The 26,223-nt window shown below is 39.7% G+C and overlaps 1 protein-coding gene across 27 annotated transcripts in view; it reads left to right on the forward strand.

The window, feature by feature from the left end:
• CAMTA1 (calmodulin binding transcription activator 1) overlaps positions 1–26,223 on the forward strand; it is a 764,551-nt gene that overhangs the window by 39,504 nt on the left and 698,824 nt on the right. The window contains exon 4 of one of the 27 annotated variants that reach the window (XM_079111188.1): positions 5,460–6,978. The exons of the other annotated variants lie outside the window; for them this stretch is intronic. Coding sequence (XP_078967314.1) covers positions 5,460–5,531 — 72 coding nt within the window. The 3' untranslated portion in view covers positions 5,532–6,978. Of the gene's footprint in view, positions 1–5,459; positions 6,979–26,223 lie in introns of those variants that run through there. 27 annotated transcript variants of the gene reach the window in all.

Genomic DNA, 26,223 nt, shown 5'->3' on the forward strand with positions numbered 1-26,223 from the left:
TTGAGGGACTCTTCAGACTTCCTGGGTGTGATCTAAGCTGATAATCTCTGGTGAATTCTAATTATAAAGGCCATTGAGATATTTTGGCTCTGATGACCTCGAAAGTTTGTTAACCCTGCAGTAGGGCTTTGTTTTGTTTAGCTTTTGACACAGCTGCTGACTTAAATGATCACAGATTATTTTCTGAACCCAGGCAGGGCTTTTCTGATTAAATTGCAAATATGAAAAGCATGTGAACATCAAACACAGAGATGAACTTTAAGAGTGATATCATTTGGTTTTTGAATTCAGAACATGCAATCAGGTTTCAAATTAAATGTGATAATCTTGTAGCAATTGGGTTAAATATAATTCCTCTATTCAACTTAGTATGAAGCAAGATAAATGATACCCAAACCCAAGAGGAAAGGTCTCTTTCTCAAGACAGCCTGTGTCAACTTGACACTTTTGCCTGGGGAGAAGTGGAAGTTGGCAGAATATTTTGGAATCTGTGCTGGGCTGCATGTCCTTCCACCTTGGTGAGAGTGGACAGGTGAAGACTGTCCAGTATAGCAGGTTTGAATGAGAAATGGTAAGAGAAGCATATCTCACCTGTAGAGAGTAATGCTCATAAAATTTGAGTAAGATGTTAAAGAAAATGTTCTATAAAGGAAGAAAATTCCTGTGGACCCATTTCAGTTTGTACCAGAACAATTTTATAGTAATTTTACTTCAGTATGTAGCACTTAGAAGAATATCTGGCCCATAGTCATCATTGTTCAGAAAATGTTTGTTGAATGAATGAAATATATAAAATCACAAAAAACACTATAAATTTCTTAATTCCTGGGATTCTTATGCAGATATAAAATATATATGTATATATTATATACATAGAAATCACAAAACCAGTAAAATTTGTATTAACAGTGTTAGTGACTGTGATGGATGATGTTTTGCCAAAACTAAATTGTTCTTGCACCATGAATCTCATCCTGAGTGTTCTCCAGCAGATTCTTTGGAATTTGGTGTGTGATACTATCCCATGCCCTTCTCCATGGAGAATATTTTTAAAATTTTTTATTTTATTTTATTTTATTTTATTTTATTTTTGGGCATAGGAATCATTTCTAGAAGTCTGTACTTGGTACAAATACATATATATATATATATATAGCTTTAAATGACACCACTGGGTACTAAGGTGAAAGTAATCACAAATTAAAAACTTGAGCAATGAATTTTTGTGTTAGAATATATTTGTTATAGGTGTTCCTTTTTCAGATTACAAATTGTGAAATTAAAAGTTTCTTAGGAACCCATGGACCTCTGATAATATTCCACAGAGCCTAAGTGGAGAACCACTGCTCTCTTGAAAAGAACGCAGAACGGGCACGGAAGCATGTTCTAGTCACCGTTCTGTCACTGATCCAGGTGGGTGTTATGTAAGACACTTGCCTGCTCGGCCTCCTCAAGTCTTAAGTGGTGGCGCACAGAGACCTTTAATAAAGATTACTGTTGCCTTCAGAGGTGTTTGGGTGTGCAGGACCCTTCTAGAGAGGCTTGGCCCCAGCTTGGGAAGTTCGTTTTTAATGTTAATTGCCCTTTTATAAAGTGTACAGTTCAGTGGTTTTTCATATATCCACAAAGTTTTGTAAGCACCACCACCTCTAATTCCAGAATTCCCTCTGACAACCTCTGGACTTGGTGGGGTTGGCACATGCAGCATCTCATCTGGGGTCTTGAGGTTCTTCTGTAGTATTGTCTCCGAGTTTCTCTACCTGTCTAGTACTGGCGTTGAACTTCCGACAAATTGTCCTTGTGTTCATCTCATAACTTACTCTGCTGTTTGCTGAGCTTGCTTTTTAAAAATACTGAGGTGTAAATGAAGATCCACTTTGGGTCCACACTTTTTGAAGGTGTATGGAGAGCTCTTGAGGGAAGTTTCAGTTGCAGTTGAAAGCTCTGTGTTTTCTGCAGACACCTTATTGAGGTTACATGGGGTAAAGTAGACCACCCTTTTTCGTTATGATGGGGCCTCCTATAAAGGAAAGTCTGAGTCCTCTGGGAGGGTGGACTGTCACAGAAAGGGAAGAATCTTGGAGAAGCTGGTATTCTTTGACTTAGAGGACTTCTGTCTCAAGCTGGTCAGAATCACCTTGCATTTGCTGGGCTCCATTTGAATTGTCTGTTCCAAACCATCACCCCCTGCTCCTGAAGACCCAAGAATGTGCATTTCTAACACATATCCAGAGAAACCCACTTAGATGAGAGCATTCAACCTAGAAACCTATTCTAATTAACATCACCTGACCTTGGTCTCAGCTTTGCTGTCCCCTTACCACTCCAGTGTATTTTGGGGCATTTTAGCTACAGGGGATACAGTTGAACTTTCTAGAGTTCTTTTATCGTGTCTTTAGCTAGTGAGTACCTAAGGGTTAAGGAATGCAGAGTTGATTTTTTGGTACTTTTTCTAAAGTATCTGTTAATACCTTGAGCCTTTCAAAACAGGATGGCCATAGTGGGGGTATGTGGAGGCATATTCTGATTTTTTGAACATTTTTTGAGGTTGCAGCATGAAGGATGGTCCTCTTCCCCTATCTTTTTCATCTCCATTTAGCCCAAGTAGCTGAAAGCAGCAGAATCCTGAAGCTGAGTGGAAACATCTGGCAGGTAGGCAGATTAGGTAAGATGGTAGATTATGACATTCAGTTTCAGCAGGATGTTCTCTTGGTAACTATAAAGTCCTGTTGACGGTTTTTAAAGAAGTTCCTAAACACTTTTGCACCAGTAATGGGAGTAAATGAATACAACTGCTATGGAAATCAGTATGGAGGTTCCACAAAAGACAAGTTGCTCTGTGACCCAACTTACCACCCCTTGGTATTTATCCTAAAGAATTAAAGTCATCATGCTATAGTAATACATGCATACACATATTTATAGAAGCATAATTCACAATAGCCAAACTATGGAACCAGCCTAGGTGTCTGTCAGTGGATGAATGGATAAAGAATATATACACAATGGAGTTTTATTCAACTATGAATAAAAATGAAAGTTATGTCATTTGCAGAAAAATGGATGGAATTTGAGAGCATTATGTTAACTGAAATAAGCCAAACTCAGAAGGTCAAGAGCCATGTTTTCTCTCATATGTGGAAGCTGAAGAGAAAGAAGGAAAAGAAGTGTATCAGGGGCGGGGATATATCATGAAAATCAAAGGGAGACCAATAGAGGTGAGGGACCAGGGGAGCGCAGGAGAGGGAGGGAGGAAGGACTGGGGAGTGATATTGGCTAACTTATATTGTCATATTGTGTGCACGTACAAATATGTAACAGCAGATTCCACCATTATGTACAACTTTATATAATGCACCTTAAAAAAATGTGGGAAAAAAGTTTCTAAAAAATAACCCAGGTTTTCCGGTGTTAATGCTTTTGGAAAGCTGGAAAATCAAATGAAAAATAGCAACAAAAACACAAAAAGAAATTCCTTCTAGATGATGAGAAACTGCAGCTGGGCTGGGGTCAACGTGGTGAAGGAAGTGTGCATGGGAGAGTGCTTCCTCTATATGAAAGGGTCTTTTGGGCTGCTTTGTGCTTCTGTGAGTTCTGATGTGTTTCTGTGGTGGTGTGTGCAGTGGTGGTGAAGGGTGTAGAGATGAATAAAGGTGAATTTTGAAGAATCTGGAATTTGACATGAGGAGAAAGAAAGGTGGAAACACAGAGCATCTTCAGCTCTGGGGAACTGGGCAGCAGGGTGTGTACGCCTGTGCGCTCCTGCCTGCTCCTCCAGGTGGGCATTGTGGTAGCCAGAGGTGGAATTCTGTGCAAACTTCATTTATTTCTGTGATCATTTTATTGTGATTTCAAAGTAGTTTATGGGAAGGGTAAAAACAGTTCCTGCATGCAAGAAACAAGGAGGTAGAAGAGTCGGAGCCTGCTGTGACACCATCTTAGGAGAGAAGCAGGCGATCTGAAGGGGTGACAGCCAGTTTCCGGCCAGACTTCTGAGCAGGCAGAGACCTCATTCTGTGTGGATCTCCTGCTGGGGAGTTTGGTGTCCTTCTGAGGAGACTGCTGTGGGTGGCACTGCAGGGGAGATTAGAAGGCCTGGGACCCACGTGGCGGCATCACACCTTCTTTGTGCTCTGGCTCTAAGAGAAGCTGGCCCAAAGGGAGACCTGGTTGACTGGCAAGTGGGGTTCTTATTCACCAAGCCTGCAAAGGGGCACTTTTTTCAGAACGAGAGCACTTAAATATATTTATGTTTTTAAAAAAAGTTAGAGTTAAAAGGACAAGCAAATGCCATCTGCTTCCTGTTTCTGAGAAAGGGTGCATAACTTAAAACTAAGCAGGATCTGTGTAACAGGTTGAAGTAGAATCATTCCCCATTTTTCCTGACACATTTTTAAGTAGTGTGGTAACAAATCCCCTTTTCTGGTGTTAGAAGACACTTGTTAATATGCATGTTAAAATATTTATTTTTGTACAGTTGAACAAAATTTAGACTTCTTAACTGATTATTTAAGAATCATTTTTGTTAAAATGTTTAGTTACTAATCAAATTTTAGATATTAAAGCATTTTCCACTAATTTTTAACAATCCATTCCTCAAGCTGTGTGGTGGTGATTCTATATTTTTTATTTTTTAAATGACAATAGTGAGACATAAGTGTTTTGGAATTAGCATTCATCATGATTTAGTATACTGTATAACTTTATGCCTTGGTTGTCTGTCCCTGCTAGATTGTAAATTCTGGATGAACAGGGATCTTGGTCTGCTGTATTCACTGATATTTCCTGTGAGCTTAATGTAGTGCCTGGCACCCAGTGAGTGCCCTAGGACCTTTGATTGAATGGACGAATGAGGAGGAGTCCGTCAGCCCACAGTGTTATGTTGCTATTACTCTGGGCTGCTCTAACTTTGTCCCTGAATTAGATGGCCTGGCATAGTAATAGTCACCAGTAGCACCCAACTAATCCATGGCAGCTACCCCTGAACAGCTTGTGATGTGGAGAAGGGAGCCAACATATGGTCCTGTGTTCAGGCAGATTCTTAGACCCGTGAGGGGATGGAGCAGGGCAGGCATGCTCAGTTCTGATCTCAGACTCCTCGATCAGGTGAGACCCTCTGTCTTGGAGTGAGGGTCAGCATGGCAGGAAGCCAACGCCATTTTCTCTGGAGGTCAGTTGCCTAGGAGAGGATATGGGGAAGAAAACATTGTAGGCAGAGGGGATAGGCAGCCTGTGCAAAGGCCCTGATGCAGGAATGTGCTTGGTGTGAGGACCTTGAATGAAACACTGTTGGTTGGAGCCAAGTAAGTGTCCGGGAACTGAGTGGGGCAGTCTGGTTGGGGTGCACCTGGTAGGACCCTGTGAGCAGGCCCTTGGATTTAGTCTTAAGGGCAGTGGGAAGTCACTGGAGGATGAACTAGCAGGATGTGAGTGGCATAATATGGGACTTTTTTCTCTAGCTGCGTCTTGGCTGTCAGGGGAAGCAGGGAGACCAACTAGGATACTGTTGTGTACTCACTGTGATCATGTAAGAGATGGAGTGGAGAGGGAGCAGAGTGGGTATGTTTTGTGGAGCTGTCAAGATCCCTGGGGTTGGGTATAGGGGAAAGGAAAAGAGAACTCAAGAAGTTCTGGCTTGGGACTCAGCTCCTGCGTTGGGGCTGGTGTTCATTATTGAGACTAGACTGAAGGAGGAGAGGACGGGATGTCAGGCGAGTTCTGGATGCATTAATTATGAGATGTCTGTTAGACACCAGAGTGGTGATGTTGAATAGGCATCTGTCTAGAAGCCTGGGAGAAGGTCCTGTCTGGAGATAAAAATTGAAGAACCATCAGTGTATAGATGGCTTTTAAAGCCACAGACTAGCTGAGGTCATTCTGGATGCAGAAAGTAGACAGAGAATGGGATGCTAAGCCATGCGGAGTAGGAGGAGCCTTCGTAGGAAGCTGCAGGGGAGCAGCGGTATGAGATGGAAGCCGTGAGAAATCCTGGCATTCAGAAAGCCTTTTTGTCACCACGTTCCAGCTGTGTGTAGCATGCAGAAGATGAACGGCCTCTTAAATTTGCATCTTTTTTTTTTTAAATATATTTTTTAGTTGTAGGTTTTGACATGGTATCAAAAGTCTTCTGAGTGGTCACTTGTAACAAGGGAAAAGTCAACTTTTTTTCTTTCTCAGACTTTTTCTCCTTTTCCTTTAGCGAACTTCACACTTAACACATATTTATAAAATGTTGGTGAAGTTCTGGGGTTAGAAACAGAAGGAACAATATAGGAGCATGCAGTTTCCACTGCGTGTCTTCAGTTCAGTATTACTGTTTTTGGAATGGAAGATCTGGCAGTTTTTAAAAGAACCTTTTAATAGTAGTTGAACCATTTTTTTAAAACAATCTTATGGGTAACCAAAAATCTATAAAACTGGGAAAAGTGGAGATGCTGTGATTGAAGCCAGGTAATAGGGCCAAGCTGCTTGCCTGGGCTTCTCACCTCCTCTGATGGCAGCTTCCCGGGTGAGCACTTGGAACCCTGAGTGGCAGGAAGAAAGACTTGCAAAATTGTAGCTAAGAAGACTGTACCCAGGCAGGTGGAAGATCAAGTTAGTGCAGATCCATTCATTCCCTAGAGCAGCGCTCTCTAAAGGAGGAGGCACTGCCCCTTAAATGGGTTATTTAGCAACAACTGAGTGTTGTAGTGAGTGTATTGTAATGCTATAAAGAATGGTGAAAGCTCCCTGTGCAGCTCGAAGAGGCCAGGCAACCCCTCTTGCTCCTGGTCCAGTGCTCTCTGTATTGTTGGTTCTCAACCATGGCTGCATGTTAGAATCCATCACTCAGGTAGGGCCTGGTTCGTCCACCCTAGTCCAAGTTATTTGGAGTCCCTGGGGGTCGAGCTCAGATGTTGGTTTTTTGGGTTTTTTTTTTTTTTTTTTTTTTTTTTTTTTTTTTTTGATGGTGCTGGGGATTGAACTCAGGGCCTCGGGGATGGAAGGCAAGTGCAAGACACTTGCTCTGCCACTGAGCCCCAGCCCCAGGGATGGAACTTCTAAAAGCTCCTTGTGGTCCTCAGCATATCAGCATCAGCATCTTGGTAGTTTTTTAGAAGTGCAGACTCTCAACCCCACACCAGCCCTAATGAATTAGAACTCCCCAGGAGATTCTGAAGTGCAGCCGGGTTGAGAACCACCACTTTAATCTACCACCGATTACTTTTTGAAGTCTTCATTGTAATTAAACAAATTGTGGTTAAGAATAAGCAAAAGGAAATCTGGAGGGGAGTATCTGTAATATACAAGTGGCCGTAATTAACTGCAGTTACGTCTGGATCAGTGGACACTACAGAGTTTGGGTTAAAACTTCAGCAGTGTGTGACATTCAAAGTTTGGTATTCATAAGGACAAAGATTATCTGTTTGTTTTTATCTAGCTGCCTTTATACATTTTTCCTTTCTGAAAATTTCAGGTTAATACAGTTAAGTGTCTAACACGTGGAGGTTTTTTCCTCTTTTCTTCCCATAGCCTGTTCTACATTTAGCTACTGTTTTCGCTTCATACCTTACAGTTCTTAACCATCCTCATTGTACATTTTTAAACTTACTGCACTTCTCTCTGACATTTACTTAACCCCACAGTGACAGGAAATTCAGCATGATTTTTCAAATATTTCAGAAGTATGTCATGATGGTTAATCTCACTTTGCTTTCTAACTTTCCAAAGTAGTTGTTTTCCACTTAATCCCACTCAATAATTTGTAATTTTCTTATTGTTGGATTGCTTCATATTAGTTTTTGTGCCGCTAAATTAATATGCTTTTGATTTTCTGTAAACGAATACCAGTCTTAATGGTTTACACCTGTATCATTTCATGTTTTCTTGAGGTTGCACCAGTAATACAATTGAATCTTCAGTTGACTTCTTTAATTTTTGAAATGTAGGTTAGAGATATTACATGTATGTGAATAATCGTGTTTGTGTGTCATTATATATATGCATGCTGTATGTATCTGGTAACTATGTGAGTGCTATGAATACACAGATCTTCTTAGGTACAGGTTGTAAGCACACTGGTGGAAAGCTTTCTTAAACTAGTGTACACAAGGTGGTGTATAAGGTTTGAGTGTGTGTGGTGGATCTGGTGGCCTTTCCCTGTTTATAATATGTGTATATATATATATATATTTTTTTTTTTTTTTAAAGTTGTTGATGGACCTTTGTTTAATTTATTTACTCATATGTAGTGCTGAGAATTGAACCCAGTGCCTCACACATGCTAGGCATATGTTCTACCACTGAGTCACAACTCCAGACCCTCTTTGCCCCTGTTGAGCGCCCCTAAGATACGTTGTGCTTCTAGGATATTATTCATACCTTTTAAGGATGTTTGGGAGGATTCAGTGACAGGTGTAACACAAACACTCTCTTATGAAACATGAGTTCTTGCCCAGTGCTGATATGTTTAGTAAATAATAAGACATGAAGAACACTAACTATAATGGAAAGGGTTGATACTTTGGATTACATTAAAACACTTCTGTTTGCTAGAGACACAAGTAAGTGAATGAAAAGTCAATTCGTAGAGTGAGACTGGCCAACATAGGCCTATTCAGGATATCTTAAGAATTTGTGTGTCAATAAGGAGATAGAAAACCCAATTGAAAAGTGAGCAAGAGACTTGAGCAGGCACTTCGTAGATGGGCAATAAACGTAGGAAAAGATGCTCAGCTTTTTCATCAAGAAAATGTGGAGTAAAACCACAGAAAGATGCCATTGTACATCAAATGATTAAAATAAAAAAGACAACAGCAGGTGTTGGCAAGGAGCAGAGCAGTGGGCATCCACATTAGTTTAACCACTTTGGGAAACTAGAATTATCAAAGTAGAAGATATGTTTGCCATGCATTTTAGCAATTCTACTTCTTACATATGTTACCCACAGAAATGTGTGTGTACGTGTACCAAAAGACATGTGCAAGAAATTTCTTTGGAACATTATTCCAAATTCTCTAGAACAGGAGCAGCCCAAATGCTCTTCAGCAACAGGATGGAAGATTACTTGTTACATGTTCATGTAATGTTAAACTATAAAGCCATGAAAGTGAATGAATAATGCTGTTTTCAAGAAATAACATTCACAGACATAATGTTGAAAGAAACCAGATGCTTAAAATTAAATATTGTTTGATTCTGTGTACAAGTTTAAAACAAGTTTGAAAACAGACAAAATGAATTTATGGTGTTGAAGTCAGAAGGTAGCTACCTTTGGAGACTGGGGAGGATGTGGTACCTGAGCTTCCTCAATATTGGTAATGTTCTTTTTCTTGGTCATGGGCACATATACAAATACATGTCTGTAATTAAAACAAAACAAAACAAAAAACAAAACCACAGTGTAGTTTCACAGAGTGTGTGATATCTGATTCTGTTTTCTTCAGTTGAAAAAATTGAAAAGCAGGCCCAGTGACTAAGGGAAGAGCTTTTGGAAGGGCACACACCAGGCTGAGGCTGGTACCACTGCATCTCCTCTTCTTTGGGAAGTAGTGGCTGGTTCACCTCCTTCTCTTGCTATCTGTTGCCACCTCCAGCTCTGCTGGCCCTGGAAAGTAGCTGGTATTCCACTGTTTGCTCTTCAATCTTTTGCAGATCCAGGGAAGGAAGGGCAGCCTGGGAAATCCAGCCCAACCAAATCATGCGGGTTAGAAGCTGCCATAGTCTTGGTTGCACAGTTCTGTGACTAAGAAAAATCCTGCTTTAAGTGTGTGGGCTTTTTGTGAATTATATCTCAGTAAAGCTGTTACTTGGAAACTACCATAGGTTGAACTTTATTTATTTTTTCTATTTTTTTTTTTTTTTTGATGGTGGAACAGTTTTATTTTTATTTATTTAAAATTTTTTTTCATACATGCATATATGGTAATAATGTCTGTCTCATTCTACTGTTCTTCTCATTCCCACCATCCTATCCCCCCCGCTACTCCCCTCTGCATAATCCAAAATTCCTTCATTCTTCCCTACCCACCTCCCACTGTGGATCAGCATCCGCTTATCAGAGAAAACATTCAGCCTTTGGTTTTTTGGGGATTGGCTTATTTCACTTATCATGATATTCTCTATTTCCATCCATTTACCTGCAAATGTCATAATTTCATTCTTTTTTAAGGTGAGTAATTTTCCATTGTGATATGTACCACATTTTCTTTATCCATTCATCTGTTGAAGGGCATCTAGGTTGGTTCCATAGTTTAACCATTGTGAATTGAACTGCTATAAACATTGATGTGGCTTTGTCACTGTAGTATGCTGACTTTGAGAACTTTGGGTATAAACCGAGGAGTAGGATAGCTGGGTCAAATAGTGGTTCCATTCCAAGTTTTCTTAGGAATCTCTATACTACTTTCCATAGTGGTTGTGCCAATCTGCAGTTCCACCAACAATGTGTGAGTATACCTTTTCCCCCATCCTCACCAACACTTATTATTGCTTGTATGCTTGATAATTGCCATTCTGACTGGAGTGAGATGGAATCTTAGAGTAGGTTTTTGGTGCTGTCATGTTATTGATTGTTTCTTTTGCTGAGAAGAAACTTTTTAGTTTGAATCCATCTCATTTATTGATTCTTAATTTTACTTCTTGTGCTTTAAGAGTCTTGTTAAGAAGTCAGATCCTAAGCTGACATTTCTTCTGTAGGTTCAGGGTCTCTGTTCTAGTGCCTAAATCTTTGATCCACTTTGAGTTGATTTTTGTGCAGGGTGAAAGATAGGGGTTTAATTTCATTTTGTTACATATGGATTTCCAGTTTTCCCAGCACCATTTGTTGAAGAGGCTATCTTTTCTCCAATGTATATTTTTGGCACCTTATCTAGTATGAGGTAACTATATTTATGTGGGTTTATCTCTATGTCTTCTATTTTGTACCATTGGTCTACATGTCTATTTTGGTGCCATTACCATGCTGTTTTTGTTACTGTTGGTCTGTAGTATAGTTTAAGGTCTGGTAGCGATTCTTCCTGTTTCACTCTTCTTACTCAGGATTGCCTTGGCTATTCTGGGTCTCTTATTTTTCCAAATGAATTTCATAATTGCCTTTTCTATTTCTATGAAGTATGTCATTGGGATTTTAATAGGAATTGCATTGACTCTGTCTAACACATTTGTTAGTGTGGCCATTTTGACAATATTAATTCTGCCTGTCCAAGAGCATGGGAGATTTTACCATCTTCCAAGGTCTTCTTCAATTTCTTTCTTTAGTGTTCTGTAGTTCTCATTGTAGAGGTCTTTCATCTCTTTTGTTAGATTGATTTCCCCAAGTATTTTATTTTTTTGAGACTATTGTGAATGGGTAGTTTTCCTTATTTCTCGTGCAGTGGATTTGTCACTTTATGTATAGAAATACATTTGATTTATGGATATCGTTTTTATGTACTGTTACTTTGCTGAATTTATGAGTTCTAGAAGTTTTCTGGTGGAATTTTTTAGATCTTCTAAATATAGAATCATATCATCAGCAAATAGTGATAGTTTGAGTTCTTCTTTTCCTATTTGTATCCCTTTAATTTCTTTTGTCTGTCTGATTGCTCTGGCTAGTTTCAAGGACAATGTTGAATAGAAGTGATGAAAGAGAGCATCACTGTCTTATTCCAGTTTTTAGAGGAAACAGGTTGAACTTTAAAGAAAAGCAAGGAAACAATTGGGACAAAAGTCAGGATGGTGATGGCCTGGGAGAGAGGGCCTGGAAAAGAGGGGCTTTTGAGCAGTCTTCCGAGGTTAGAAAATTCCCTTAAAGTGAGTTGGGGTTCCATAAGTGTTTGCCTCATTATCACGTAGTGCTCTGTAAATAGAGTATTGCAGAAAACACAAGAAGACGCGAATTTGTACTCCAGTAGTGGCAGGCAGTGAAATTAGTGCAGTTTATAAAGTTTGGGGGGCATGGTAAGATATGACCCTCATTTCTAACTTTGTAAAGGTTCAGAGATGTTAGTGTCTTCAAGTGTTCTTCTTAAGGTTGGGTTTTAGAACAAACCTTACTTCTCTTTCAGGTTGGGTCTGTGTTACCCTACACAAGCTATTCTTTGGAAAACTAGGGGCAGGAGCTGTGATCCACTTGTTAAATCAGGTCTCCAGGTCTCCTGACAGTCATGATAAGTTTTGAAAATAGGTCAGTGGGATACTTCTGTCACTTTCCACTGGGTGTATTTGATTTTGAAATTCAAACTAAGATTTCTTTGTACTTAAAAGTGGGTTTTTAAGATTATTCAAACTTTCATATCAGATCTGTTTTGGTAATCTGACAAATCAGAACATTCTCATCATCTGAAACTTATTGGAAAATTCCCTTATCTATTCTGCATTTACTGGAGCCACTTTTCATATGAATATTTGTTTTGGCTCTTTTTATTCTCTTTGTAATGAGGAAGCAATTGCTCAAATAAAGATGTGCAGCTTTCCTGCCTGGGGCTGTAGTTGTACCATAGTTCTGATGGATGTGAAGGCTTTTAGGAAAGTTCAAAACCAAGAGTATCTTGTATCATTTGTATGCAGAGATTAGCTTTTCTTTTTTTCTTTCTTTCTTTCTTTCTTTTTTTTTTTTGCTGTAGTTATGTAGGCTTTTAACTGCTTCTCTTGGTGTAGAACATAAATACAATGTTTTTTGAATTAGATGAGTTTTTTTGGACAGATGATTTCTATGTGGATTAAATTTATAACAGTAAATCCTCCTTAATATTAGTTATGACACCTCTGAACTATTGTAAACCTTCAGAGATACATTTGTAAGATAATGAGATTGTTAGAGTGTGATTTGAGTCAAGTGTCACTTTTCCTATTTTTTCCCATTAAGCAACAAAAACTTTTGGTGAAATTTCTAAACCAGTTTGTTGCTAAGCATTGTGTCTGCTAATCTTTTTCACCCAGTGGTTGTTTTGAGTCCCCACTTTTTCATGATACTTGTTAGAACAGCAAGGCAGACCATGTTCAGGACACTGTTCGTGGGAGCACAGCAGTGGGGTTTTGCAGCAGGCTCACACAATTGGGCCCAATTTCAAAGATGAGGATAAGTGGGGACCCCTATAGCCAAGGAACTGGACAGGAGTCAGTGGATAGAAAATTACTAGGAAGAAAGATCAGGGTAAGGGGGATTCTGACTAAAATCATCTAATGGGATTCTTGCCAAAGGCAGGCTGAGGTGATCAGACGTAACCTTTGAGGTGGTGGAGGTTGAGGAATCTTATCAGTTACTGAGAGTGGTCAGATATTGAGGGTGAGGCTCTGGCTAAACCATGCTGACAGGGTACTTGCTGACAGCCCCATTAGGTTGGATACCTAATGTTGAAGTCCAGGTGAGAGTAGGGTACTAGGAGTTTTTCTAGCTTTTGGGCAGGAGACATTCTGTTTACATCTGACCTTGCGATAAGCTACCTGTTCAGAGGTATGTAGAAGATGTCCGAGATTTTATAGGTTAGTTGGACATAAAGTTTGATTGCATTGTGGTGTGTTGGGAGTGTGATGAATTACAGAGCATGTGTGAGCAGAATGAACTTGGGCACAAAGGCAGCACTGATGAAGTCTGCTTGAGCATGTGAATGTAGATATTAAAAAATAGGGCACTAGAACTGTGTTTGGAAGGTGATAGGAGTTTGCTAGGCAGATAGAATCTGCAGAAAAGTCTAGTACACGTGCAGAGGAATAGAAGGAAGCAATTTGACTTACATGGGTAATTGAGGATAGGTGGCCAAGGGTTTGAGGAGAGGAGTGGATGAGTTAAGGTTAGAGAGATGGTAGCAAGACCACAGAAGCCCTCTCTGTGGTGTTGGGTCTACATTTTGCCTCATAGGTAACAGATTATCTGAGAGATTTTGATCAGAAGAGTGATTGATCAGGCTTTCATTTTGCACAGTTACCCCGTGGACAGTGCAGAGAATGACTTGGAGAGAAGCTGGGAGTCGGGTGGGAATTCCAAGCCAGAGTTCATCGATTAAGACCTGTGTTTAGGCTGTGGCAGTAGAGGAGGATCTGACTTGGAAGCTAAAACTAGTAGAATTTAATGGGACCTCTAAGATGTGGTGGCTGTTTCATAAATCCACAGAGGACAGATCAGAGAGAAAAAAGATAACCTAATCACTTACGTACTTAGTTAATAGAAATATGACTGAAAGGAGCAGTTACAATTTGGGGCTGATATACCTTTTTAATAGGGGAAGGGGAGGCAGAGAAAGGGCATTTTGGGGGAAACAAGTAACTTTTTGGAAAGGTAAAGGGCCCTTAGGAGAATAGTTCTGTGACATTGTTTGGATGTAGTCTGTTTAGGTGTCTTCTCACCTCAGAAGATTTGAGTTGTTTGTGGGGAGGGGATTAATGGCAATTGAGTTCTGTCCAGTTCTTTTGGGAGGTTCTGCTTTTAGACTGATTTTAGGGATTTTAGGAATTCAAATACCTTTAGCTTGAATTAATTTTTATACCACAGTAACTTATTCTTGATCCCTTCTTGGTGAGGGAAAGGAGAAATTACTGTGATTCTTTTTTTTTAGTGATAGTGGTACTGTGGATTGTGAAGTACACAAAGAAGAGCATGTTTCAGAAGTGTTAAAATTTTACTTGTATAGTCAAGCTTGGAGCACCCGTGGAATATCTAGGTAGAGATACTAGGAAGTAATTGGATGTAAATCCGGGAACTCGAGAGAGGGAAAGCTCAAAGAAGCCAAGGGTATGGATGAATTATACCTAGGAGAGTAGGAAGAGTGGGAAAAGAGAAAGGTTTTAAGGATGAACCAGAGGAGGCTGGAAAATGAGGGAGATGGGAGGAATAGGAAGGAAATTGAGCCTGTAAAAGGAGACTGTAGGGAGAAATAGCTGAGGATGATGGGAACTGGGAGCATTATAGAAACCAAGGGAGGACAGAGTAGCAGGGAGAAAGAACAGTAGGGATCTACAATGTCAGGTTGCAGAGTAAAATCATATATCTTAAGAAAATTTTTTTGATTCAGTGTATAATAATGGTATTCTCCCACTCTGTAGGCTCTCTCTTTGCATTGCTGATAGTTTCCTTTGCTGAGAGAAAGCCATTTAGTTTGAATCTATCCCAGTTATTGATTCTTGCTTTTATTTCTTGTGCTATGGGAGTCCTGTTAAGGAAGTCTGATCCTAAGCCAACAAGGTGAAGATTTGGACCTACTTTTTCTTCTATAAGATGCAGGGTCTCTGGTCTGATTTCAAGGTCCTTGATCCATTGTGAGTTGAGTTTTGTGCAGGGTGAGAGATAGGGGTTTAGTTTCATTCTGTTGCATATAGATTTCCAGTTTTCCCAGCATCATTTGTTGAAGAGGCTATCTTTTCTCCATTGCATATTTTTGGCTCCTTTGTCTAGTATTAGAAAATTGTATTTATTTGGGTTTGTGTCCGTGTCCTCTATTTTGTACCATTGATCTACCTGTCTATTTTGGTGCCAATTCCATGCCGTTTTTGTTACTATTGCTTTGTAGTATAGTTGAAGTTCTGGTATTGCGATACCCCCCTGTTTCATTCTTCCTGCTAAGGATTGCTTTAGCTATTCTGGGTTTCTTATTCTTCCAGATGAATTTCATGATTGCTTGCTCTATTTCTGTGAGGTACGTCATTGGGATTTTAATTGGAATTGCATTGAATCTGTATAGCACTTTTGGTAGTATGGCCATTTTGACATTTTTGGTAGCACATTTGATAGTATGGCCATTTTGGCCATTTTAAAATATTTTCTTAGTTGTCAATGGATCTTTATTATTTATTTATATATGGTGTTGAGAATTGAACCCAGTGCCTCAACATACCAGGCAAGTGCTCTACCACTGAGCCCCAGCCCCAGCCCCTTTTATTCTTAATATATAAAAGATCTAGCCAGGTTTGAACATGTAGCTCAGTAGTAGAGTGCTTGCCTAGCATGTGTGAGGCCCTGGGTTCAATTCCCACTACCGCCAAAATTACCTCAAACAAATAAATTACCCCAAACAAACAAAACAAAACAAAACAAAACAAAACAAACAAGGTCTGGGGCAGAGTGCTTGCCTAGCATGTGTGAGGCATTGGGTTTGATCCTCAGCACCACATAAAAATAAATAAAGGAAACAAACAAAACTACCCATAAAATGAATAACTGGAGATTGCTGGTTAAGCAGTACTGATGGAAGGTGACTTTCCATTCCCTTCCAAAACTTTGATGAAATGACAGATAGAAATCACAGATAGAAAGTTATAAACAGAAGACAAAAAGAATGAGACTGGGGGAAATTTCTGTTTCCACTAATGGTAGATTAACTGTTGGGACCCTGTTTGCTGATGAAAACAAGTAGAAAGATGGGAAAAATTTAAAATAAATTTGTTCAGAAGTAATGGAGTCAAGTGATCATAAGACAGTAGAGTGATGTCAAAGTGTTAAAAAGTAGATAAACTGCCAGACTAGACTTCTGTATCCAACAAAAATATTCTTTGAAAGTGAGAACAAGGGCTGGGGCTGTAGCTCAGTGGCAGAGCGCTTGCCTAGCTTGTGTGAGGCACCACACAAAATAAACAAAATTAAGAACAAAATTATTATTTGTTTTGATTAACAAAATTTATTAACTAGAATAACGAAGAATCAGAGGACTTAGAAAATCTTGGTAACATAATTAATAATAACATTAACAACATTAATAACATTATTAATAATAATTATTATCTAATTGAGATGTCATTTTGTAGTAGATTAGACAAAGTAGAAGAGAGGATATTTTTTGGGGGGGTGGGTACCAAGGATTGAACTCAGAGGTACTTGACAACCGAGCCACATCCCCAGCCCTGTTTTGTGTTTTATTTAGAGACAGGGTCTCACTGAGTTGTTTAGTGCCTTGCATTTTGCTGAGGCTGGCTTTGAACTCACAATCCTCCTGCCTCAGCCTCCTGAGCCTCTGGGATTATAGGCATGCACCACTGTACCTGTCAAGAGAGATTATTTTGAAAATAAGAAATATTCAGAACAAAATATGGGATATAACAAAACATGAAATAAATACATTGTACCTAATACTCTTAGACTATTCATTCTTCTCGTATGCATAGAGAACATTTACCAAAATTGCTGATCTGTAAACCTAGCTTTAACAAATTTCAAGACCAAAATTAGACTGTCAGACTTACTATAAAGATATGTTTGATATTTGAAAAATTGATCAGTATAAAACACTAAAGCAGAAAAATAATGTAATGTCAATAGATGCAAAATTTGCCACTGATAAGATTCAATACTCATTAAACATGAAATCACATACTATGAGTAAAAGGTAACTTCCTTAATTTGGTAAAGGTTACTCAGAAAAATCTTCTGGCATGCGTCGTGTTTAATGGTGAAAATGTTGAAAGTTTTCCTTTTGAGAGTGGGGAAGGAAGAAGTTATTTTTAATATCACCATTTTTGTTTATTATTTTATGGGAAATTTCTACCTAATTAAGACAAGAAAAATAGAGTACAGAAATCAAAATAGACATATCAGATTTTATAGATGACACAATTGTATGCACAGAAGCCAAAAGTATTTCTTATAACTTGTTTTAAATAATAACCAGATTGCAAGATTTAAAGTAACTTTAGACCCAGTTTTATATGCCAGTGACAAACAGGAAGTGTAATACAATATATTAATTGTAGTAACATATAAATCCATATTTTTCAGAAAAAAATTTAAAGCAATAAGAACTAAACAAATAGGGGATACACTATGTTCATGGATTAGAATCCCCAGTTGTAAAATGTTGCTATGTCCCAAATTCATCTAGCACTCAATGTATCAGTCAGAATGCCAGCAGATTTTTATGTGTGTGTGTAAATTAACAAATGGATACTAAAATGTACATGGAGATGTAAGCATCCAGGAATAGCTGATCCTTTTTGAAGAACAACAAAGTGAGCAGATTCATGTTTCAGGATAGCAAGATTTATTATAAAGTTATAGTAATAAAACGAATATGGTTCTAGTGAAAGACTATACAGGTACACCAATTGAACAAAGTAGTCTAGAAAGAGACCCACATTTGTAGGGAAACATGAGGCCCTACAGTGTAGTCCACAAAGGATTTTCTCTGCAGTAAATGATGTTTGGAGGCTGGGGACACAGCTCAGTGGTCTAGAACAATTGCCTAGTATGTGCGAAGCCCTGGGTTTGAGCCTCGGCACTATCCATCAATCAATCAATAAAACTAAATGAAAAAGGAAAAAAGATATTTGGTTAATTAGATACTTATGGAAAAAACAAAAATGTCACGATACTTATTTTTTTCTTTTTTTGCATTGCTGGGGACTGAACCCAGGGCCTTGCTCATGCTAGGCAAGCTCTCTTCCACTAAGCTACATACCCAACCTGAATAAAACAAAAATATGAGACACCTACTTTATGCTTGACAGATTTATTCCAAAATCCATATAAGTCTGAATCCAGTTAATGAGGGAGAAACCAGTAACTTGAAAGAAAAATTTAACATGAAGAATACTAGTAAGAACAGGGAATTGAAGTAACTAGGGATTGGCTAATAAAAAGCGAAGAGAACTCTATAGATAAAGTAAGAACAGGTACGTGCAGCAGCTGCTGCCTCCAGTGCTGAGAGAGAGTGCCCCTACTTCCCTCAGGACTGAGACAGGACTAATATCCAGAGGACGTGGCTCTGGTTTACTGCATGGAGTGTCAAACTGGTGGAACTTGATGGAAATCTACCTCTGGGTTTGGCAGAAGCCACTCTGTTGGACTCCAGAGTAAAGCTCTTCGGGGGGGGGGGGGTGTCCACTGGGGCACCTTGCTAAAACCACCCAAGTAGGATGCTAGGGAGCTGTTGAGCATTTCTGGCTGCAGTGTGCTACTGTCTCCAGAGGCCAGAACCACTGCACGTACTGCAGAACCTGGATGCTGGAATAGCCACTGGGGTGCAAGAGCTGGTTGCTGTGAAATAACACATTGCAGAAAAACCTGGAAGGCTGTTCATATCAAGATGCCAAGATGGTACATGTATTTTGTTTTTCTCACTGGCAAATAGGATTATGGTGATTGCTCCTCATTCCCTTATTAATTCAGCATTTATTCAATAAAAGTCATTGAGTGTTCCCTCTGAGCTAGACTAGATACCTAAGGATGAACAAAATAGACATTACCTTTGCAGAGTTTGTGGTGTGGTAGGATAACCAGCTATTCAGTTGAGGTCCTTCTTTGTGCCAAGTATGTTCTTGTCTCTGGTATGTACATAATGGTGATCAAGACAGTCTTGCCTTCAAAAGGAAATAGCCATTGAGCAGATAATCATATGAATAGCCACATCTTTAGGAAATTATCTAAAGGGTCAGAAAGGGAAAATTCAGGCTGCTGTCAGAGAGCAGACTCTAAATTTAGGTGGGGAGCCAGAAGCTTTCTTGTAGAAAGTGATATTTCATGACATAACTGATGCGGAGGTGTTAGCTTGGTGATCAGAGATGAGAGATCAGAATGGGGCTTGTGGGAAGACCTTACAATGGAGAAGAGCTTGGCTCATTTGAAGAAGTGAGACTCAGGGAAACTAGAGGGTAGGGTAAGGTAGACAGTGGCAGGAGAAGAGTCCACAGTAAGGGCCAGCTTGCTCTCAGCCTTAGGCCACCTTGGAAACTGGTGTAGCCCAGCGAAGGTACCCCTGTGGAGTTCTGAAATCAGAGCCTTAATGGACTCTGTTTAGGTGCTTTTTCTTTTATTGCCATCTTGTGGTGTGCTGACTGGTCAGTTGATTGGAGGTGGGAATGGCGGCCTCGACACCTTGGATGCATTTGCAGCCCCAGGGAAGCTCAGCAGTGGAGCTTGACATACGTGGATGGCTTGGGGATGGGGTTTGGAAATAGAATCAGACTTGGGGACGGATTGAATGTGGGCTGGGAGGGAGATGGAGCTGTTGAGAATGACTCCCAGGTTTCTGGAATGTGATGCCACTTTTCTGTGTACTTTGAAGTGAGTATAACTTGTTCAGTTAAAAAAGTAAAAGAAACTTGAATTCAGAGATGAGGAAGGCTTTGTTACAAAACAAAAATAAGCCAGTTACAGAGGGAACTAGAAAGTAGACCTGCAAGTTCTTAGAAAATCTGTAAGGTAGAAGGCTATGCGACAGAGGGCTTTGGATTTTGTTTTACAGATGGGGTAGGTGTGAGCAACTTCTGTTGGGATGGAGAGACCATAGAGAGAAGAGAGGGCATTTGTTAGCAGGTATTTGAATATCTGTATGCTAGGCAGTATTCTAAGACCTTACAGTATAAACCACAACAGACGTCCCCCTCTTCTGGGAGCCTACTTTCCAAAGTAGGGAGGTGACAGTAAAGAAATAATCTGCTAAGTGCATTGTAAACAGAGAACAAGAGCCTGTTAATGGGAGGTACAGAAGAGAAGTGCTGAGGTGGGTGGACTTTGTGATTATATGTAGTGGGTGACATTTATGTACTTGATGCCACTAGAGTGCAAGATATAACAGGGCAGATTTTTGTTTTACTCACTGCTATCTCTAGAATGGTGCCTGACACATAGTAAGTGCTCAATAAATAATTGTTAAATGAATCAATTAATGATATACTATCTCAAGGATGGAATGAAATGAGTTGTGGAATACAGTTGCAAATGAAGATATAGGGTAGTACCCATATTCCCAATTCAAATTGTAATTATCTTTGCTTTCAAAGGATTCAGTTATTCAATTGTGTTTTGGATCCTTTGGTTACCTTTGTTTCATGGCTTTAGTTTGGTCTGCTGTATGTTTCTCAGGTATATTAATATAATTTACAAATCTTACTTTAATTAGGGACATTACCCAAATGAGAGGTGACTGTTTTCAGTAATTTAAAAATCAGATTCAGGCTAGGGTTGTGGCTCAGTTGTAGAGCGCTTACCCAGCACATGTGAGGCACTGGGTTCAGTTCTCAGCACCACATAAACATAAATAAAGTTATGTCCATCTATACAACTAAAAAAATTTAAAAAAAATCAAATTTGCACTATTATATTGGTTTTTGTATTGAAGATGTTTAATGCTTTCATCATTATCCTGCTTTAAAGTGGTGTGTGTGTGTGTGTGTGTGTGTGTGTGTGTGTGTGTGTGTGTGTGTTATGCCAATGAAAGAAAGCAGTTTAGCTGGGATTTAAGCTGCAGTGGTCATATGTTAAGCTGAGCCACTCTCCTTGCTGTCCTTTTTTTTGATCAGTTAGTTGGCCTGATCCCATAGCAAGTCTTTTCATGGACTTGCAAGGTTCAGCCTCATGACAGTCTTCTAGTTTACTTGAATTTCTATGATAGGCCAGACTCAGCTAATTTAGGCATGCATGAAGAAGATGGTTCTTTGTTTGCGGAGTCTCAGCTCTTTATTGGAGGATTCCAGTGCCATTTATGACTTTGCACTAGCTCATGAAGATCTGACTTCTAGAGGCAGCAGGGTATGCCTTTGTCAAAAAGAATTTGGCACAGGTGTTTTAAGACCAGTCAAAACTGGAAGTTTCCTTGTGTCTCAGAGATGTCACATATTAATGAGGAAAAGGGAGCATACAAAATGACTATATCCTTTTTGCCACTGGTTGTCAGTCCTTTCTTAGAGAAATCACTTTATCTCTCTGGTAAAAGTGTATAAAATATACTTAATTATAAAAGTAATAAATGGTCATTGAAAAAATTCTAGTAATAGGAGTGTGGAGGTTAAAAAGTAGAAAATTTTCTCTAAAATTATACATTGTAGAAGATAACATTCTCAACAATTTGATATGTATTTGTATTAGTGAGTCTTTCTGTTACTTTATAAAGTGAAGAGGTGTATTTAGCTCATAGTTTTGGAGGCTGAAAGTCCAAGATTGAATGGCCCCTTTGGTTCAGCCTCTGGTGAGGGCCTGATGGCTGAAGACTGGAGAGCATGTGAGTGGGAGAGATCATATTGCCCAATAGGAAGACAACCTGGGTGGATCGGACCCGGGCTCTTAGAACAGCCCTCTTGTGGCAGCCAACCAGGGTCCCATGAGAAGTAGCTTAACCCCTTCTGAAGGCGTGCCCCACTTGATCTAAGAAGCTCCTACTGGGCCCTACCTGTTGAAGGTTCCACATCCCCTCTCAGTACCTCCATCCCTAGGACCAAAGCCTCTGACATGTGTGGACTTTAGGGGACACACTCAAACATATCCAAATCATGGTAATATCCGTACTTGGATTTTAAAGATGCATATGTATGTGTGTGTGATACATATTTGCATGTAAGTATGTGTGAATCATATACACACACATAGAAGAGGAATCATATATCCCTTTTAACTGTTTTCTTGTAACACAATTTATCATGGGCATTTTACATGTCAGTGAATATGTTTGTGTGTATGTGTGTGTGTGCATGATTATATAGTACAGTGTTCCATAAAGATTTTAAGCCAACCCATATTTTGTTTTTATAAGCAGTGATGCACTTAACTTTCTGTTAACTTTTTTTTTTGGGGGGGTGATTAATAGAGGTTGAACCTAGGGACACTGCCACTGAACCCCAGACCTTTTAAAATTATATTTTTAGGTAGGGTTTTGCTAAGTTGCTGAGTCTGGCCTTGAACTTTTCATCCTGCTGCCTCAGTCTCCTGAGTAACTGGGATTATAGATGTGCACCACCTTTCCAGGCATGTCCACATATTTTTGCACGCTTCTTTGTTATTATCTTAGGACAGATGTGCTTGTCAAAGTATAAGCATTTGCCATGTGCCTTTTGAAAAGCTATCAACTTGAATTCTGAATTGCCAAATACAAGTGTCCATTTCCCCCAGACCCTTACCAACAGTGTATTCATATTTATTTTTTTAATATCTTTTTTGAATTGTTGTTAGTCTTTTGTTCTTTTTTTGGATGGGTTCTTTTTCCTTTCTGATTTCCAAGTGTTTTTTTTTAAAAACGCATTTGTATAATTTTTCTTCTGTTAGCCATCTGTATTCATCTTTATTTATTTATTTATTTATTTTTTACTTGATACATCCTCATGCCAGTCTGGTGAGTCATGCACTCAAACTTTGAATCTTTCTGGCATTGGTAGCAAACTTAGGAAGTCTTCCCTACACCAGTAATTAGATGTTCTAATTTCTTGTTTAGAATTTTTATCCTCAAGATGGGCAGGGTAAAGTAGAACTCTCATTTGGTTTTTCTCTGAAACAGATGCTTATTATTGAATTGTTGATGCTTTACTGCTGACTTAAAATGCCGCCTTTATCATGTGCTCAGTTTTTATAGTTATATGGTTCTTGACAGTTGACTCTGCCCAGCAGTCCATTGTTCTGTGCCTGTATCAGTTGCATGCCATATTCCTTTCCTTATGCAGTAATTTACTTATTGTCACTTACTGTAAAGAGGACATTACTGCTTCTCTTCCCATCTTAAGTATCTATCAGAAAACAGGGGTGTGACTTTACATAGATATTCATTTGTGCGAATTATCTCTGTACTGATTTCAATAAGTTGAGGTCACATAATCTTTTAGAAGTTGTGAGTTGATGAAAAATGTATATAGAGCAACTGTCTTTGCTGTTGAAGATGGAATTGAAATAATCCTTACCTGTATTTCTCTAGCCATTACTTCCTAGCCTTTCTCATATCTTAGAATACATCAAGAATAAGAATATTTGCAGGGTCGTTTGGTAAGTGGAGGAGTGCTCTGGATGTGGTCTGGGTGGCCTGTCCCCTCACAGTGGACCAGGGATCAATACCTGCAACCTATTCCCAGTGTGCTGCACATGATTAGGAAAGTGTTCAGAAGTGCTGCTCTGGGATCATGCACTCCCACTTCAGAACTTTTTTGCAGTTTTGTTCCTGTCAAACACCAACTCCCCATGCCACTCTCCCAGCCCCTGGCAATTACCATTCTACCATCCATCTACAAATCTACCTATTCCAGGGTCCTCAGAACGTGGAGTCTTACACGTGGAGTGTTTATCTTTTTTTTGTGACTGACTAGACTTCTTTTAACCTGACGTCCTTAAGGTTCATCCATGTTGTAGCATGTAACAGAACTTCCTTTCTTTTAAAGACTGAATAATATTCCATTATGTATAGACCACATTTTGTTATTCCATCCTTAACGAACACTTTGGTTGCTTCTACCTTTGGATATTTTGAATAACACTGCTGTGAACATGGGTGTGCAAATCTGAGAGCCATACTTTCCCCAGAGCCAGACTTTCCTCAGGGCTTGATCCTAGACCTTCTTTCTGTAACCATTAAAAGTGGATATTTCTCAGGAATTAGACCTAAGGCCCTTCTCCCCTGCCCCTTGGATTTTTAAAAGAGCAGCAAAGAGATTTTGTCAAGTAGTTTCATGTTCTACATGAACAGTATAACTTTTTTAAGGGGATAAAGACAACAAGAACAATGAATTACACTATTTTTAAAGGCTATAACCCCCTCCCCCACTTTAGGAGATATAATTGACAAAAATAATGTATATTCAAGGTTTACAGTAACAATTTGATATGAATATATACATTGCATGCTTCACCATGCATGAGGTACATGTAGGGGGAGACACGGACCCTTGAAATCTGCTTAGCAAGTTTCAAGTAAGCAGGACAGCATTATCAACCATAGTCGCCGTGCTGTGTGCTAGGGCCCAGAACACACTCATCCCACAACTGAAAGTTTATCCCCTTTGACCAGCATTTCCTGTTTCCTCCAGCCCCTCCCCTGGCCACTCCCATTCTGCTCTCTGCTCCTGTGAGTTTGGGTGCTTCTCCCCTTGCTGTCCATTCTTATTCTAGGTGACCCTACACACTTCCATAGTTTGTTTGCCAAGGACTCCGTTGCTTATTGAGCTCAGGTCCTCTGCACTGAGCTCCACTTGAGTTGCCTCCCCACTGTCTGCACTGGGGTGTCTAATGGGTTGCTCCTGCCTTGCATGCCTGCGGTAAAGGGAGTGCACCCTAACCCCATGTACTGTCTCAGGAAAGGGTACTTCAGCCTCTCAGGTGCTCAAGTCATATCCTGAGGGTCAGTTTTAAAACAAACCTTCTAATTTGGGATACTTTCAGAGTCACAGCGAAGCTGCAAGAACATTAAGAGTTCTGTGAACCCAAGTTGCCCCTGTTAAAATTACTGTGGTTTGTTTGTCACAACCAATGCCAATATAGATACATTATTATAAACTGAACTCCAAAGGAAATTCAGATTTCCTTTGTTTCCCCTAATGTCCTTTTCTTTTCCAGAATCCCACCCAGGATGCCATATTACATTCAGTTGTCATATGTTTTGAGGCTCCATTATGCTGACAATTTCTCAGACTTTCCTTGTTATTATTGACCTTGACAGGTGAGGTATTTTATATGATGTTCTTCAATTTGTGTTTGTCTGCTTTTTCTCTCATCATTAGACTGGGGTTATGGGTTTTTGGAAAACCCACAAAGGAAAAGAACTGTTCTCACATCACATCAGGGGTTCCTATTCTCAGCGTGACTTATTACTGGTGATATTAACCTTAGTCACCTGACTGAGGTACTGTTTATCAGATTTCTTCACTGTGAAGTTAGCGTTTTCCTCCCCAGAAGAGGTCATTTTTGACACATTCCCTGTTTTAATCTGTACTAACTCTAAACCACTTCCACTGGCTCTTCTTCCCAAGTATGTTTCCATTCTGTTCAAATCCCTCTGTTTAGGTGCCACTCTTGTCCAGGCAGCATGACTTGGTTCCAGATTGCTTCAGGAACACCCCTGCCCACATGCCTGCTCTACTCTGTCCTCCTCCCAGTGTGGTCTGCACCCAGAGTGGTCTTTCAGAAATGCTCTTTCCTCACACCTGTGAATAATTCCCATTGTGCTTCCCACGCCATTCCTGCTGCTCAACAGTCACTGTCCTGTGTAACTGAATTGTCCCTTCTCCATCCTCTGGTCAAGCCCTTCTCACTTTGTTTTTTGTCCCAGTTGCTGGTTTCTCACCCAGAATTCCTTCAGCACACTCTGCTCCAAAATGTGGTCCTTTCCTGCTTAGAATGACAGGCACCCACCACCTTGTGCTCCTTCAGTCTCAACTTGACTATTCCTTATGCTTTCTCTGTAAGCCAGCCCTGGGGCGCAGTTGGGTCCTGCTCTTGATATGTGTTTCTGTGCTTCTTCGCTGTACCCGTCATGCTCTGAATTAGCCTCCAGTGCTAAGGTAGACCAGTGGAGACTTTCTCTGGTCTTTGCTGTGTATCCATCCCTCTTACCTGATACCGAGTTTGCTCTGGAGTAAGTGTTTACTTATGGA

Source organism: Sciurus vulgaris (assembly GCF_902686455.1).
Source record: "Sciurus vulgaris genome assembly, chromosome: 1".
NCBI lineage: Eukaryota > Metazoa > Chordata > Mammalia > Rodentia > Sciuridae > Sciurus > Sciurus vulgaris.